Source organism: Wolffia australiana, chromosome 20 (assembly GCF_029677425.1).
Source record: "Wolffia australiana isolate 7733 chromosome 20, ASM2967742v1".
NCBI classification, from domain to species: Eukaryota; Viridiplantae; Streptophyta; class Magnoliopsida; order Alismatales; family Araceae; genus Wolffia; species Wolffia australiana.
Genome location: NC_135854.1, coordinates 4,010,795 through 4,029,262, shown reverse-complemented (window position 1 = coordinate 4,029,262; position 18,468 = coordinate 4,010,795). Strand labels below are relative to the sequence as shown.

At 37.7% G+C, this 18,468-nt stretch overlaps 1 protein-coding gene across 3 annotated transcripts; it reads left to right on the top strand.

The window, feature by feature from the left end:
- Positions 1-8,648: 8,648 nt before the first annotated feature.
- EMB2746 (RNA-metabolising metallo-beta-lactamase family protein) lies at positions 8,649-17,048 on the top strand. 3 transcript variants are annotated; one of them, XM_078591018.1, is made up of 20 exons: positions 8,649-8,865; positions 9,902-10,130; positions 10,417-10,540; positions 10,622-10,678; positions 11,192-11,383; positions 11,485-11,562; positions 12,240-12,422; positions 12,514-12,594; positions 13,560-13,625; positions 13,696-13,788; positions 13,989-14,114; positions 14,220-14,333; positions 14,732-14,827; positions 14,912-15,009; positions 15,099-15,514; positions 15,661-15,678; positions 15,905-15,994; positions 16,060-16,176; positions 16,256-16,599; positions 16,689-17,048. In XM_078591018.1, exons 1-20 carry the CDS (start codon positions 8,754-8,756, stop codon positions 16,764-16,766), a joined length of 2,712 nt encoding a protein of 903 aa, XP_078447144.1. In that variant the 5' UTR covers positions 8,649-8,753; the 3' UTR covers positions 16,767-17,048. The 3 variants fall into 3 exon arrangements, with proteins under 3 accessions (XP_078447144.1, XP_078447142.1, XP_078447143.1); XM_078591016.1 differs by having other exon boundaries at positions 15,577-15,678; XM_078591017.1 differs by having other exon boundaries at positions 15,577-15,678; positions 16,670-17,048.
- The last annotated feature ends 1,420 nt before the right edge of the window (positions 17,049-18,468 follow it).

Below are 18,468 nucleotides of genomic sequence, written 5' to 3'. Positions count from 1 at the left end.
CATGCAAGCAAATAGTAAGCCCACATCTCGTTTAATATTCATTAATATAATATATCGAGCATAATTCATGATCATGATTAGGATTAAAGTTTATGAATACATTCAATAACTAAATTATGACGATATCATAATAAGATGATCAGTATTATTTAACCATGTGCCCTAAACGTTATTTTCCAAAAGATACTCAAGAAGGACATCGAAATATCCATATAGAATAACACTTTCTAGTCCTACTGATGAGTACGGTTGATCTTATATGCATTAGTGTGGAGACATTCAATGATATATAATGGGTGCTCTTTGGGGAAAGAGTTCATTGAATAGATCGATAAGAATCCTCAAATAATATTAAATATATCTTCTATTAAGTTGAGTCATGTCACAGTCATGCAAGTGGTCCTAAGACCTGAGATACCAAAGATGCCTTATGAATGGGTGGTTCCATTTTGACTATGACCTAATCTGCACATTATGTTAAAATTATTTTTTCTTAGATATTATTTAACCATTTTACAAAAAATGTGGTGCTCATTTTTTAATAATTTATACTTCATACTTTGAAAGGATGATTAATGCGGCTTGTTTGTGGTGGCGACGACATCAACACACCATCTTCGGACGCGTCGCCACCGTCATCCGAGATGTCCCGCATCATGACTCGTCGCCAACATCAACTGCAGAAGTGGCCTGATAACGACCAAGTCAACACACCGGCATCAGTTGCATCTCCACCTACACACGCCCCGTCACGCAACATGACACGTCGTCAATGCCAGATCCAGAACTGCCCTTTGACGTGACACGATAACACGTCGTCATTACTTTTATTCTATTTCTCATAGTTTCTCTTTCCTCCAAGGTCAATATGTAGGCCAATGTTGCATGATACACTTGGCGAATTTATTTTCAAGACTTGAAGTTTCTTTCTTCTTGGAAGATTTGCCCTAGCCCTCTCCCCGTCCCGTTTCAGTCACCGTTGCCGCTGCCGTCGCTCGTCATTGCCACCATCACCCGTCTTCGCGAGACCGTCGCCCGCGCAGGCAAATCACCCGCACAGGCCGTAGCCCGCGCAAGACGCCGCCGCCGCCCGCACAGGCTGCAGTCGGCGCAGGCTGCCCCCACCCGCACAAGCTACTGCACGCGCAGGCCTCTGCCCATGTAGGCCACTGCCCGTGCAGGTCGCCACCGTCCATACGGGCCGCGGCCCACGTAGACCACTGGTGCCCGCACAAGACGCAGCCTGGTGGCCATAGCCACCCGCGTAGGCCGCAGCCCGCGTGCACCCGCCGTGCCCCCGGCCGCCCTCGCAACCACTTGCCGCCGTGCATACCGTTTAGGTTTCGGGGCGCTACCCCGAACCCCGCAAGGGAGCGACTCCCCCTTTGACTCCCTCGCTAACTGACCGCGTAGTTAGATCTACGACATCTTGTCAAAGCGCACGTCAAGAATCTCTCGCATCGCCACGACGCACTACTCTAGTGCCGAGGTACTCTCTACACTCTTTGGTGATCGTGTTCTTCATCCAGTATTCTTCAAGTGTTATCCACCGTCGTCGTATTTGATTTGGATTTTGAATCTTCAAGCGACTAGTTGAATAGGCCTTTGAATCTTCCAGCGATCGCCATCCAAATTCATTGCACGTGTTGCTTTGTTTTCACCACGGTGGTTGAAGACAGTACTCTCACCCTCGACAAAGAAAGGGCTGCACCATCATTATTTTCACCGGATTTAAATCTTTGTGGTTTTTTTTATCCCATCCCTCCCCTAGTCATGATATTATCAGGTTCCCATTATCACCTTGTCCCATCTCCTGTAGCCGTCCTGCATTACCCCGTCATCCCCTAGTCATCCTCCATCAGTTTGACAACATATGACTAAATGTTTTCTTAAAATTAATATGTGAAAATGAATTTTTTGTGTGATTATTTAAGTCACAGTTTGATAAGACTAAAAGCATCCTAATACTACAAAAATGACATCCAATAGACATTTGTGTATTGTAGTGGTATCACAATTAAAATGGCATTAGGTGCAATCATGAGACCTAGGCTAACAAATTTCCAAAATATTACAACAATATGGTATGAAAATAAAGATAAGCATTTTAAATATACTTTTTTTCAGTGTAAAATCTTAAATCACAATTTAACGTTAACAAAGAGATTATAATTGCTCACTTTTTCCATTCCATGATATGGTTTATAGAACATACTAAATGTGACAATGGACATCTCAACACATAAAAACAAATAAAAATGACAGAAAATATAAATGGTCAATACATAGTTCATGTTTGAATGAGGTTTTTTGAGCCAAACTTGACACATGATTACTTTTGGTTGATCAATATTTTTCTAAATAAGCCTTGTGGCATAAAAAGATCTCATATTGCATGTTTATCACATTGACATCGGAAATTTCAATACTTTTATCTATTTAAGTTGGTTATAATCAATAAGTATTATGCTTGGTGTCGTTTATTCTTTATCCATTGTGAGATTTGACTCTTTGGTCTAAAACTACGTGACTGAAAGTATTTCCCTATGTTTGTGGTTAAAATTTTACGACCTTAAATCACATTTAAAGTCATCATAAAACTATATTTTTTAACGATAGATCAAGAAAGTGTGAATATTTTGAAAAGAATTTGTCTGACTTTAAACTTCCTAAACAATTGTGCATTTCAACCAAGAAAGAGAAGTAAACAAAGCCATGCCGCTGAACAAGAAGGTTAGCAGACCAAGAGAGCTGGCTCATAACATCAAATTAGATGAATAAAATTTGCATTTATTCTTATTTTTTACCACTTAATTTTAGATTTGCACTTGCATTATTCACCATTTGATGATAAAATGAGAAATTTATGCTTTTCTTTCCTAAGCTCTATTTTAATACATTCAATTGATTTTTGAGACTAACCCCACTTGAGTTCTTAGAGTCAGGTGGATTTATCATATCTTCTTGGAGTTTATTTGAAATTAAGGATTTAGGTGAATAAAATGGTGAATTTGGGACACAAATGGGAGGAAATGAGAAAATCAAGCTATCTCCTATATAATAAGAACATGCCCGATACATAATAAACCCACTCTAGAAACCCATTTAACCCTCTTCAAAAATCGGGTCAACTAAAGGCAAAAATTGCTGAACTAACCCATAATTTGAATTTGAAATGCCTCTTTTTAAATCTTAGGAGGGAACATGTGTCTAGGCCAGAAATCAAGTAATCCTAGCCCTCCAAGCCCTTGGAATTAAATCCAATGGCTGGGAGAGTTAGGGCATTTATGTTTTATCTTTTCTCTCCTCTCTTTGTATCTCATCTTGGATTTTTGTTCCCAACTTATTGTTGGAGGCCTAGTGCATCAGATTTCTTTAATCCATTATTGTTGTACAAGAGTGTGGGAGAGAGAGTTCAAGGGTGATCAAGATCCTTGGAGAAAGAGCACCACTTAGCCCTTGGGTGAAGTGACAATAATGTTTGTGTGATCTGCTGAATGTTTGATTTGAATTTTCTCACCATTTTGTATAGGTAAAATTTCAGTGGATAGCCTATACTTCGAGCTTTGTGAGCATTTAAATGACACTAAAAAATTCCTCCTTTAGAAATTTTACAACATTTTTTCATCCACTCTCCATTGGTACCCAATTCTTAAACCTCACAAAACGTTACTGCCCACAAATTTCACTACCGGAAGAGCAACCTAAGGTTCTATTTGTCCTTAAATTTTATTTATTGTCCTAAAGTCCTATTTTTTAAAAAAATCATAATAAATTATTAGAACTTATTGGAAACAACATAAATATTTATTTCATTTATTTAAAATTGTTTTGATTAATTTTCCTTCATATCATTGTTTTGACATTTGCAAAAATAGTTAAAAATCAATAAAAATATAAAATCACCTAAAAAATTATTTTACTCTCTCACTACCTGCTCATTGTGGATTCTACCCTTACTTACCTTACCTTAAGTAATTTATATATATATATATATATATTGTTGCATACATCAAAGCCTTAAAAAGACTTGTTTAACCCAGATTCTGGTCTATCGTTGGTGGGGGACTGCCAAAGAGGGGTAGATGCTACGTGTAAAAGTCTAAAGTTGGGACTCCTGCACTGACTTCAAACCTTCCACGTCAATGCCCAAAACCAGCTTGCCATCCAGATGGGATATAGGGCCTAGGCAATATTGTTTTACAAATAGTTAAGACCCACTCTAGATTTATAGAAACATGTTTTAGATAGTTAGGACATAAAATATTTCTATTAAGGTTTTTCAGTATTTGATAATGAAAGTATGATGAAGCTTAGAAAAAATAAACATGATTTCTAATAAAGTTAAATTTAATATAATTATATATTTTCAAATCAATAATTATACACTTACTCATATGATTTAGATATTCTTCTAAAAGCAACATGAAAATGCATAAAAATATCATCAAATACTCAAGGAAACTTATGCCACAAAATATAACTATTATGGGAAAAAACTGCTTTTATGATAAGATATGCAAATATTTAATAATAGTAATGGATAAACGCGATTCAATTGATAAGTCCGGCTATAATATGTTAAACATACATAACAAGATTGTTCTCATTTTTACGCAAATTGTACTCCGATATAAAATTTTATTTCCTTGTTATGTGAAATGTTAAAATTCTAACAAAGTTTACAAAATATTGTCAAACAGCTTCTTTCGTTACGTCTATATCGGTGTGTATCTCAGATGCAGATGCAAAGTTAATTTTGAAACTTGTATAAATGTGTCACTGATCCATGCATAGCGAGAACCAAGTAATATTGGTCAGATTTTTTTTCCTAAGCACTTGAAATCCCATCTTTCTAGGGGCCCCATCCACTTATCTGGCCATCATGTTCTATTCAAAATGCTACTCATCAGTGTCAATACAATATGTTAAAAGGAAATAATATAACTTGCACTCTATAGGGACCGCACGAGAGATTGGCACACCTTGCATAAGTGTTCCTCGTTATAACTATTCCCATGTTGAGAATAAGTTGATTCTCGGCACTCAATCTACACTTCGTTCATAAGAAGCTCAATGCTAAGTGCACTGAGTCCCCTATTGATAGCTAGTGGAGAAACAAAATCACTACTCATCTTGTGAACAACCACAACCAATGGCGTCACCTCCTTCCTTGGGTGGAAACCAGTTTTGCTATATTTTGGCTGAACATCACAACATTGAACATGACATGCTACCCTGCCAGGATTTCCCATTTCATTACAACAGGCTAATATATTGATTCACTCTACATCACTTTCTTGATCAAGGGCATGTCCGTGTTATGATAAGAATCAATAGCCTGGACTCAAACATTTCAGGAACCACGTCATTTGAAGCTTTCTGTCTCATGTAAAATTAATATTTCTATTGTGGGATATGCAGAGTAGAACATTAAAGTATTTTTTTTCCACGGCCAGGTTACAAACTAAATATTGCCACTAAATCATGCCCATGAGCACTTGAGCTTACTAATGGAAACTAATCTTCCACAGACTCTTATTAAATGTCATCTCAAAAAACTTGAATACCACACCCAAATAATTATGGATTTGCTAAAATTTATCGTGATAACATTAATCCTAACTAACATATATGATAATAAAACATAATGTACTTTTCCTAGAGCACACACATTATAAGGTAAATTTCAGGATTGTGAAATGATATTTAAAAAAGAAGGCACTCCGAAGTACTAGAACATGAAAGAGATTTCTCAAAAGTCAAGATCTGTTTTCATATGGCGCGGGCAATCAGCTAGCCATTCAAAAGTTCGTAGAAAGAACAGTAGTTTGTTGAAGGGTTGTTGATAACATGCATTTTAAGTACCTTATATGATCATATTTACCTATTTATCTGCATTTAATTACTTATATTTGCATGTTATCAATCTTAAAATGATTAAATCTGTTCTTAGAATGATTTGTTGATTTTACTGCATTTTTATGGATTTTCTAACAATATATTCTAAAAGAATATTATTTTTGAGATAGAAAATGATTTTTCTGAGTCAAAAATATATATATACGTATTTTTTGGGCTTTTATTTTATTTAATATGAATTTTTAAATGTTTTTGGTTTTTTTTTGGCGCCGGGTGACGTGGCACACTCACAGCCACTCGTTTAAAAGAAAGAAAAAGAAGAAAGAAGAAGGTGACGTGGCGCGCTGTCGCGCCGCCACGTCTCCCTCCGAAAACAAAACGTGTTTTGCTTCTTTTTTTTTCTTCTTCTTTGCTTTGTTTTCTTTGACTTTTCTTCAGGTACACGTGGACTTCGAAAAGCGCACACGCAGAAGACGTAAAGCACGGAATGCGGAGCGCTTTGACTTCTCAACGGGCACGGAAAACGACGCCGATGACGAGGAGAGAGAAAATATCAATGGCTAGGATTTCTTCAAATTGAAACGGCCATAACTTTTGATCTACAACTCCGATTTAGCTGAAATTTTCAGCGTTGCTTCGTCTCCCCCTCCTCTTTCTATCCATACCCTCGGATCTATAAATAGAGGCCTGGATCATTGTAAAATTCATCTTTAACTTGCTTCCTACTTGTGTAGGCTGATTGAAAGATAGTGAGTTTTGAGATCCATCAAGAGTGTTCTTGGTGTCCTGAGTGTGTGGGAAGAAGCATTGGAGAAGAGGAGGGGCTTACCGGCACTCATAAATTGCCGTGATCCTGGCGGAACATAAGGATCTAAGGTAAGTGTCCTCGCCTTACGTTGTCTCTTTCCCTTCACTATATTTAACATAATTAGAATTTATCATCATACTTGCACTCTCATTTCACTCGTGTTTCGCTCTCCATCCGTGCCATCATACCCAACCATTATCCTCATTTATACTTTCGTTCATCTTCGTGTCCGTCACAATCATTTACTCTTTATTTTAGTTGAAATAACATATACATTTAGTACTTCTTAATCAATATCACTAGCTCATATCCTTGAATCGTGCTTTTGTCGATCTTCTCATAAGAACATCACGAGTTAAGAAAGTAATTCCTTAATCTTCGTTCCCTGTGGAGACGATCCGTACTCATCCCTAACTAAATATTTTTAAGTACGGTTAAATATATTTATTGAATAATCTCAATCACCAACGACAAATTTTAACCCTAAAAGTGAGATTATCAGTTGTACCTTTCCATAAACGTTAGATTCAATATAATCCTCACAAAACCTGAGTCCAATTCACACGACATTACGAAAATAATGAAATTTCCATAGAATACACACATGATAAGATAAATTTCAGAATTGAGAAATTATACCAAAGAAGGCACTCCAAAGTACTAGATAATGAAACCCACATTTCTCAAATGACAGCCAGCCGCGAAACATATATTTATCCAAAGTACTGGTAAATGAAACACATTTCTCCAAAGTACTAAAAAATAAAACATAAATTTCTCAAATGACACCCAGCCATGAAACTCACATTTCTCCAAAGTTCTAAAAAATTAAACATATAGTTCTCCAATGACACCCAGCCATGAAACACATATTTCTCCAAAGTTCTAAAAAAATTAAGCATATACTTATCCAATGACACCCAGCCATGAAACATACATTTCTCCAAAGTTCTAAGAAAATTAATCATATACCTCTCCAATGACTCCCAGCCACGAAGCATACATTTATCCGAAGTAGTAAAAAAATTAATCATTTAGCTCTCCAATGACATCCAGGCACGAAACATACATTTCTTCTAATACTAAAAAATGAAACCTATGGTTCTCAAATGACATCCATCAATGAAACATATAGTTCTTAAGTGACATCCATCCATGAAACATACATTTCTCTAAAGTACTCAAAAAAATAAAACATATAGTTCTCAAATGACATCTAGCCACGAACCATACATTTCTCTAAAGTTCTAAAAAATGAAACACATAGTTCTCAAATGACACCTAGCCATGAAACATATATTTCTCTAAATTACCGAAAAATGAAACATATAGTTCTCAAATGACATCTAGCCAAGAACCAGACATTTCTCCAAAGTACAAAAAAAATGAAACATGTAGTTCTCAAATGACATCTAGCCACGAACCATACATTTCTCTAAAGTTCTAAAAAATGAAACACATAGTTCTCAAATGACACCTAGCCATGAAACATATATTTCTCTAAATTACCAAAAAATGAAACATATAGTTCTCAAATGACATCTAGCCAAGAACCAGACATTTCTCCAAAGTACTAAAAAAATGAAACACATAGTTCTCAAATGACAACTAGCCAAGAACCAGACATTTCTCCAAAGTACTAAAAAAATGAAACACATAGTTCTCAAATGACAACTAGCCATGAACCATACATTTCTCCAAAGTACTAAAAAAATGAAACATATACTTCTCCAAAGTGCTAAAAAAATGAAACATACATTTCTCCAAAGTACTAAAAAAATGAAACACATACTCCTCCAAAGTACAAGATTTCTCTTCACATGACAGGAAGCCACTCCAAAACCCCTCAAGAAACAAGCCTTCCTCTGGTATAAACACTTCAATAACAGTCACAAAAATCCCAGTTCGCACGTGGGAGTGAGTGTACATGTGTGGGCCCGTCCTACTGTGAAAGGCGATAAGAGGAGAGATATTTCAGCTAAGAAGAAGCTCAGCAGCGGCCACTTCTCCCCTTCCGCCGAGCTCGAGGGGAGGGTTTTTGAGAGGGCCTTCTGCCCTATTTCCTTCTACCCATTGTAGATTCATGGCTTCTCTTATCGCCCCCGCTTGCCTCTGCCCTTGTACCGCTTCTCAGAGGCCCTATCGCGCTAAATCTTCCGTTATCACCGCTGTTGCCGTCCCCGCTTCCGGTGCTGGTATTGGCCTCCTTCAGTTCATCTCTCTTTGTGTCAAGGTTTTTACCTTTTTTAACGGGTTTTTGATCTTTACCTGTTGTGAGCAATTTTGTGTTTTGAGATTTTTTTTTTTGCGCCTCTGCTGGTGATTTTTTGTCTTGTTTGTTTTCTTGTTGTGTGAGAGCGTGGTAGAATTTTTGTGATTTTTGGGGTTTTTTTTTATTGGTGTCGCCGTTCTCCTTGGGCGTGCTGTGCATTGACATTCTCTCGAAGTTTTGAATTCTTCTTTTTTTGTGGGGAAATATTTTACATCTTTTAAGGGTTTTTAATCTTGTGCTTCTGTGAACAAATTATGTTTTAGGTCGATTTTTTGAGCGTCTGCTTGTGATTTTTTTCTGCAATTTTTTGTCTGTCTGTTTTCTTGTTGTGTAAGAAGTTGTAAAATTTCTGTGCTTTTTCTCTTGGTCTCGCAGTTTTCCTTGGTTGTGCTTAACATGGACGTTGTCCTGGTCTTATTGTATGCTTTTAATCGGTATTTATGCTCTTTCTTATGTGGTGAAATATTTTCTCTTTATGGTTTTTTTTTGCTCCCGTAAAATTGTCCCAAGGTTGTGCTACTCCTGGTATGTCCTTTTCTTAAGATTTTACGTGTTTACTCTATTTTTGGGCTTCTGCTGGTGTTTTATGGCTTTCTTGACTGTTCATTTTCTACTCTGTGAAAAACCGCAATAAAATATTTTTACTTTCATGGTTTTATCTTCTTCTCACAATTTTTCCTACGTTGTACTACAAATTAGCTCAGGCTATCGTTTCTGGTGGTAATTTTCAGGTTTTCTTGCCTTTTCATTACTCCTTAAAATTCATGGTAAAATATTTATCCTTTTATGTGTTTTTGTCCTGGTCTCACATTTTTTCCTACGACGTGCTATCAAGTGGCATTCTCCTATTGTTCGAATGTCATGTTTTTTAATCGATTTTTGGGGGTAGTTTTTGATTATTTTGGAGAAAATTTAAATCCAGTTTGCGTCACTCATTTCATTCTTCAATTATCTGGCAGGTGCCAAGGGCTCTAGGCCGACAAGAAAACGATCTGGAAGGCTTGATGGCCCAAGAAAGAGTATGGAAGATTCTGTTCAGCGTAAGATGGAAAAGTTTTATGAAGGATCAGATGGGCCTCCTCTTAGAGTTCTACCCATTGGTGGATTGGGCGAAATAGGAATGAATTGTATGCTTGTGGGGAATCATGATAGATATATTTTGATTGACGCAGGAGTCATGTTTCCTGAGTAAGTTCTCCTTGACGATTCTAATAAATTCAGGCGAAAAAACCAATATCTTAATATTTTTTTTGAAGCAAGATAGGAGAGATCACACAAAATCGGTGACCCTCCCGAATATTTTAATCATTTTCTAGAGAAGAACCTTGGATTGTTCATTTCAGTCATTTTTTTATCACATTCTTGGTTGATTACTCGTCAAATTTGACGGATTAAATTAGAAAATGCCCTTTATCTTCCAATTTTTCTTTCCATATATGTTTCTTGATGTTGTTTTTTATTTATCCACCTGTAGTTACGATGAACTAGGGGTTCAGAAGATCATCCCCGATACCACATTTATCAAGAAATGGAGTCATAAGATAGAAGTTATTATAATCACTCATGGTCACGAAGATCATATTGGTGCATTGCCCTGGGTATGATTCTCTTCGCCATTATATACTGATGAATACATTTCTAAGCATTGACATCATTCTTTTACTGCTCTCTAATGCCAGGTAATTCCAGCGTTGGATCCCAATACACCAATATTTTCTTCTTCCTTCACTATGGAGGTATCGTTATGCTTCTTTTGACATAATTTTTTGTTATGTTATCCTGATTTCATGGGTATATCACTACTTCAAATAATGTTTCACTTTGGTCTATTGAATTTTCCAAGTTGATATCAAGGGACCTCATACAGTTCATTAATGATAAGCGTCTTTTTTATCATCCAAAATATAGATACGATTTTCATTGCTATATATTTATTTTTAAGTTTTTTAAATAAGTATTTAATCTTTTTATATACTCATTTTTTATCACTAGTATATAGTCATTAAATTTCTATATTTTACCTAGAACATAATTTATAAAAATATAAAATATAAATTAGACTGATTTAAATTAAATAACAAAGCAAGAAATTCAAAAGAATGGAAGAGAGAAGGTACGGCTGCACTGAACGTTGAAGTCAGTTGGCAGATAGGAGATTATAATTTTGCCAACAGCACCCTATGAAAACATTGAATGTCTATCCTCCCGCTGTTGTCTGACAATAAGTGATCCGATCTTCGCCAATACAGCTCATCAAGAAGCGTCTGAAGGAATTCGGAATATTTGTCCCGTCCAGGCTGAAAGTATTTAAAATAAGGACGAGATTCCAAGCTGGACCGTTTGAGGTTGAACCGATTCGAGTGACCCATTCCATTCCTGATTGCTGCGGATTGGTGTTACGGTGTAGTGACGGCACAATTCTTCATACAGGGGACTGGAAGGTAAAATTTTTCTAGTCTAACTTTTCAACTTTTTTTTCTTGTATATCAATTTCTCTGTTTCATCTTGTTGAATCTGGTCTACATATCACGGGAATACTCAGATTGATGAGTCGCCTGTGGATGGTAAAATTTTTGATCGAGAAGCTTTGGAGGAACTCTCCAAGGAAGGCGTCACTCTTGTAAGCCTCTTTCTGCATCCTGATCTCTGTTGTCAGAAGAACTTTGTTGCATATAATGTTAAAACGCAGTAGGAAGTAGGGTATTTTATGTTATTTTTTGCTCCTCTGTATGGATGAGAAACCGTAAATGTAATTGAATCTTGATTTTGTGGATTTATGGCTTTTCTTGTTGTATTTCTATCCCTCTCTTGCTTCTGCGCTCGAACTCCATCCGTATCGAGTTTGACAAAGCCAACTGTAATTCCTCAGATGATATTCATTCAAATTTTTTTTTCCTCAGTTAATAGTGTTCAAAGGGACGAAGGCTCTTCTATCTTCTATTTACAATGAGTTTGATGAGGAAAAAAGGACAATTGGATGCATTAGTATCTATTATCATCTATAAGATTTATTTTAATTTGCAGATGACTAATGGCTTTTGTCATTGGTAGCAAGGTTGAAGATCATTTCTCAATGATTTTTGTTCCTCTAATTTGAAGTAATGTTTAAAGATATGCCTAATTTAAAGTAATTTGTCTTCCTTTTTCTTAAACTTAGAAACTAATGAAATGGACACTGAAATTCAATATTCCTGTGGCGACACAAGAGAAATAGGACCTTTCTGATATTTTTGGATGTAGTAATATAACTGTTCATGCTGATTTTTTCCGAGTTTTACTGTCCTTTAATTTCATCAGATGATGAGTGATTCGACCAACATACTATCGCCCGGAAGATCTGTCAGTGAAAGTGTTGTTGCGGATTCTTTGCTGAGGCATATTACTGCTGCCAAAGGAAGGATTTTGACCACACAATTTGCCTCCAATATACACCGTCTAGGAAGTGTAAAGGCGGCTGCCGATTTGGCTGGTCGAAAAATGGTGATTACTTCAACTTTCTTAGTTCTTACATATGCTATTTCATTTTTAAATTGTTGGCTACTAGAGAATTGACTTTTTGCCATCAAAATAGGTGCTTGTCGGAATGTCCCTCAGAACTTACTTGGATGCTGCTTTTAAGGACGGAAAGGCGCCTATCGACCCTTCAACTTTGGTATGCGATGAGGAGATTGACACCATTTAGAGCTTGTACAGTTTGATATGTTAACTTTGTTGATAATATTAGGATACCCTAACCCTGTCAAGGGTATTTTATTGATTTTTAGATTAGTTCCCTTTAAAGATATGCAGTTCTACCCTAAGGAGGCCAGACAATAAGCTGTTGAATCTTCTGGGAGATCCTCTCAGAGGGGTTTTAGGGCTATCTTTCTATCATTCTCTATCTATCAGATAACGACTTGCACATTTCATTATGATAGGAGGTATTGGGGGTAAAATTCTTGGAATGTAATAACCTGCCTGAATTACTCTACTTCAAACGTTCTTAGCCTGGGGTTCCTCCGTCAAGTCATGCCCCCATCAGAGGCCCGCACACATTATTGGACTCAGCTCAAGTGCATATGCCACTGGTTACTAAAACAATCTAGAAGAAAGGAAATCCATTTCAAACTGGTTATTATTAGGCACTGACGACATAGTTGGGTTCAAGGAAGTTGTAAACAATGACGTCTTAGTGCTCATCTTAAATTGGGTCAATTTCCTAAGTTCCAGTAATCGTCATTTTATTTATTTTCTTCATTTGGCAGATCCATAGAGCAAGGACTCACATTATTATCTTTGGATAAACTCAGCTTTTTTATGAAGATTTTGCGAACTTATCTGGAACTATGCAAATCATTTACCTAAACCCTAAACAATCAACCCTAAACTGGAACCCGTAAAGCTCGAACCAAGTTTGGTACGCTTATGATAACTATTACCCCCCATGTCTCCTGGCGTTGATATTTTGAGGCTAACCCTATGGTTTTTTAAAATCTTTCTCTTGTATTCACTTTATCTCCTGCTGCTATTTTTAACCTTACAGATGTATCAGTTTCCTTCTTTTGTCATCCAGTAACCTGGCATAGAAGTTGCTCGAGTGACCGTTATTAGTGAATCTTAATTTGATTTCCCATGCAGGTGAAGGTAGAGGACATTGATGCCTATTCTCCGAAAGATCTGGTGATCGTCACAACCGGGTCTCAAGTAAGTTGCTTTGATTAGATACACTCTTCTCAATGTTCTGTATTTATATTGGTATAATTCATAATGTCAGGCAGAACCTCGAGCTGCCCTTAATCTTGCATCATTTGGAAGCAGCCACTCGCTCAAACTTGGAAAGGATGACGTCATCTTATACTCAGCAAAGGTAAATTGTTTGCAAGACATCTTATCTATTCTCTGAGGGTATGACCGAGCCCTTGTGCGCTCTTGGGGCCCTGCTGGTTGGTTTGTTTTTCTTGAATTTTAAGTTTAAACTTCACATTAACTTAAAATTAATGGAATACAAATTCCCTTACATGTGACAGAGAAGAGAACATCACAAAAAAAATTTTGAATCTTTTTCAGGTCATCCCAGGTAATGAATGTCGAGTGATGAAGATGATGAACAGGATATCGGATATTGGTGCTACCATAGTTATGGGTAGAAGTGAAGGCCTTCATGCTTCTGGCCATGCATACCAAGAAGAGCTCGTAAGTCTTCAAGGAGAGAGAAACGTTTGTCTGAGTATTATTTTCAGTTTATCAGCCGAATGCATCTCAAATGAACTTAATTGGCTGATGATTTGGTTCTTGCAGGAGGAAGTTCTCAGAATTGTAAAGCCTCAGCACTTTCTTCCTATCCACGGGGAGCTTTTGTTTCTCAAGGAGCATGAATTGCTCGGAAAGTCAACTGGGATCCGTCATACAACTGTGAGAAGATTTTACCGTTATGGAAATTTTATTCTAAAAATCAGTTATATTTTTTTGCCGCAGATGAGTTCATGCTTGCAATTTTGGGGATGAAGTTCTTGATTTTCAACCTTCCTAAGGATGTCACTTTGCTCTATCATGTTGTTCTTCCTGATATTGAATGTAAAATTAACCGTTATAAAATTCTGAATTACGTTTTTCTAGCATCATATATCTTGTTGATCTCTCGATAATGCAATTCACAGATGGCAGTACCTTTGAATCCAACTAATTTACAATTTCTTATTTTCGTGATATTGGGTTTGATGTTGCACCGAATCCTAAACTCAAAGGCCTTGTCCTTTATTTTCATGCAATTTTGAACGGGTCCCAAGAATAACCTTTTTTGTGTCCGGCAGGTAATAAAGAACGGAGAGATGCTTGGAGTCTCTCATCTCCGGAACCGCAGAGTTCTTTCAAACGGTTTTACTTCTTTGGGAAAAGAAGATTTTCAAGTGGGGCTGCTCTTCTGCAATTTATTTTATCTGTGGCTGATATTTTCAGGATTCTGATCATGGTTTTATAATCGCCAATCACAGCTAATGTATAGCGATGGAGACAAAGCGTTTGGCACATCTAGCGATCTCTGCGTCGATGAGAGATTGAGAATAGCATCAGATGGGATCATCGTTGTCAAGTAAGTACCCATAAATACAATTCTATAATCTTTAATTATTTTTTATTTTATAAACAGCGTGGTGAAAATTTTCAATATTTTTGGCCCAGCATGGAAATCTTCCGGCAACAGGCCAATGGTTCTTCCCAAAATTCCCTCAGGGGAAAGATAAGGATCACCACCCGTTGCTTGTGGCTTGACAAGGGCAAGCTTCTTGACGCCCTCTACAAGTCGGCCCACGCTGCCCTCTCTAGCCTCCCGGTCAACTCTCCGCTGAACCACGTCGAGAGGATCGTCTCCGAAGTCCTGAGAAAGGTGGTTAGGAAGTACAGCAGCAAGCGACCAGAGGTCATTGCCTGTGCCATTGAAAATTCTGCCTCCGCTGCCACTGCCACCACAACCACATCTGCTGCTGCCGCCGCGTTTGTTGATGATCTTAGGAGCCGTCTCAGTGGGAGATCCCAAAGCAATCTCAATTTGTCAAAGAAGCTCGACAACGAAGATGACATTGGAAAACAAACCAAAGGTGCTCCTCTTCCTTCCCTCCTCAAGAAAGATTTTGTTCTTAACTTTCTTCATTCATTTAAGCGGGCGGGCAATCTGAGGATGATAAAACTAATGTCTTGGTCAACTCTTTTTCTCCGGCCACGGCCCTGCTGACTCACTCACCAGCTGATGAGGCTGTTGAAGGTGCTTTTCTTCTTTCTCCCCGCCGTAGATTCTCTTTCGTAACTGTTGAATATGTAGTTTTTCAAATTACTTTTGTACCCCTGTGTTGCTCTCTCTTTCTTCTCCTACTCTCTATATGTACACTCGTTATGGAACCAAATGACCTAACCAGAACATTTTTAGTTTCTTCTCAATCCATCGATCCTCTCTTGGCTTCTACAGTAACTTTCACTGTTCATTCATACAGGTGGGCAATCAGAAGAAGAGGAGGTTCCAGTCTTGGTCAACTCTTTCTCTCCTGCCACGACTCACCTGCCAGCTGATGAGGCTGTCGAAGGTGATTCTCATCCTTCTCTCCTCCATAGATTCTCTGCTTGTAATTTCTTCTATTCATTCATACAGTTGGGTTATCGGAGGAGGAGAAGATCCCTGTCACGGTCGACTCTTTTTCTCCTGTGGCTGAGCCACAGTCCGATTTGGCGGCTGACGAGTCTGCCCAAGGCGGAGAACAATCTAAAGGTGATTTTCATCCTTTACTCAGTAGTAGATTCTCTCTTTGTAAATAGGAGTCTTGGTTGACTTTTTTCTCTGGAAATAGTCTTGTCTTACTCGACGGCTGATGAGGGCAGCAGCGACCGCCCCTCAGAGCCTACCCAGCATGCCGCCGAACCTTTAGAGGAGACCGAGGCTGGCCCAGCCGCTCAGGCGACATCAGCAGCAGCCGTGGCGAGTCGAGAGAACCGGGTGAAGAGGAATAAGTGGAAACCTGAGGAAGTCAAGATGCTGATCGAGAAAAGGAGGGAGCTTGACGATAAATTCAAGACCGTCAAGGCTCGAATGGTCCTCTGGGAGGAAATCTCCAACAGCTTGAGCCTTCAGGGCATTGACCGCTCCCCGGCCCAGTGCAAGTCCCTCTGGTCCTCATTGGCTCAAAAATACGAGGTTTCTTTCTTTCTTCCTTCTAGATTTCTTGATAATTTTGCTGAGCCAATGCGTTGACAAAAATTCAAAGTCAACGCTTTAACTTTCAGGATGCCCGAGGCGACGAGAAGAAGATGAGAAATTGGCAGTATTTTCAGTCTTTGACTAAGATCCTCTCCTCAGAGTGAGATTCAAAGTTGGCGCCACCGTCTTTTTCTTGTCTAAGCATGACAGTAGAAGCTGAAAGAGATGCCTGCGGCCTGGCAGAAGATGGGTCATGATGATGTGCTGCTCATCAATTGGATTTCTGGGTCCTTGATGATCTCTCCAATGTGTTTCCTGATCGTGCATGGTAGATTAGATTAATTAAATTTTGGGTACATGCATGGGATGAGAGATGATTATCTCTAATTTTCTTTTACACATTTAAAATATTTATACGAGTTTTATTTAAAATAATTTGTTTTTAATGATCTCTTCTTTTATTTAAGGTGAAGGTGATACTAGTTTTAGTCTAACCCATGGGCCTTGACCTTGAGTGGATGTGAGGATGGGGTTGTAATTCTGGCTTTGTCTAAGGGAGTGGCTTGGCATGTTACATGTACTGATGGTTGAAATATCTTGCCAAGGCTTCTGTGCTTGGCTTTTTTCCAGGGCCCTCACTCCTATCATACATATATATATATATATATATGGGCACAAACAAGGCATTCTCTCCAAATTTCCACATCAAGAAACAAGTGCTCTCAAAGGTTGAGGTATGCTCTTTGGAAAAGGCTGCTTGGTGTTGTGGTGGTGTTAAAACAAGTTAAGTGTGAAGCATAAGGTGCAACCTGCCGACCTTGTTGAGTGAGTGACGGTTTTATGAAATGCTGCCTTTTGAACATAACGTACCTCTTGCTTTTCCCCCACTAGGTGGATGATTGAAGTTAATTACATTGTTCTGGGTTTCTGATTCACTACAAAATATTTATAAATTTCCTTACAAGCACAGAGCTAGTAAGGATCGATTCTACAAGGAGCAAGTATTGAATAAGTAACTATAATTTCTATTTTCAAAGATTTTTATAAAATATAAGTAATTAAATGTAATTTTCAAAATTCAAACTAGTAAAAATTAATCCAAAATATTTCAGACAATGAAATTTCTACTTAATCTAATTTATTCTAAGTTTATAAAATAAAAATTTGAATTTTATTGGAATTTTACACTAAGAAATACTAGATAGTTCAAATTAAAAAACTTAGTCGGTGCTTTGGTAGTGTTAGGTGATAGTTGATGGCACTAGCATCAATTGAATAGAGTGGATGAACAAAATACTGCTGCCGATTGCAATGGAGATCGTTGCAGATGTGCATTGATGATTGGCAAAGCGATCGTGTGGTTTGGGTTGACCATCTGTGGTGGCAACAAAGATGGAGGTAGATACACGCTCTTAAGAGGCAAAGTTTGATGGCAAAAACCTAGGCTATCCTTGACGATGATAACCTAGAAAAAAAGATAAAGACATGAGTAAGAAAAAGACAGATCACACTTCTCTCCTCATCATGTGCCTAACGAGCAAAACATTGTTTTCTCTTCAAGGTTCTGATAATCTCAATTTTAGGGTTAAAATTCGTCGTTGGTGATTGAGATTATTCAATAAAAATATATTTAACCGTACTTAATACTTAGTGATGAGTACGGATCGTCTCCACAGGGAACGATGATTAAGGAATTACTTTCTTATACTAGTGATGATGGCCGAGAGGATCGACGAAAACAAGATTTGAGGAGGTGAGCTACTGATATCGATAAAAGATATGTAATTATGAGCTAATTTAACTTAAAGAAAAGAGTAAGTGATTGTGATGGATATGACGATGAACGACGGGATGGATGAGGATAGT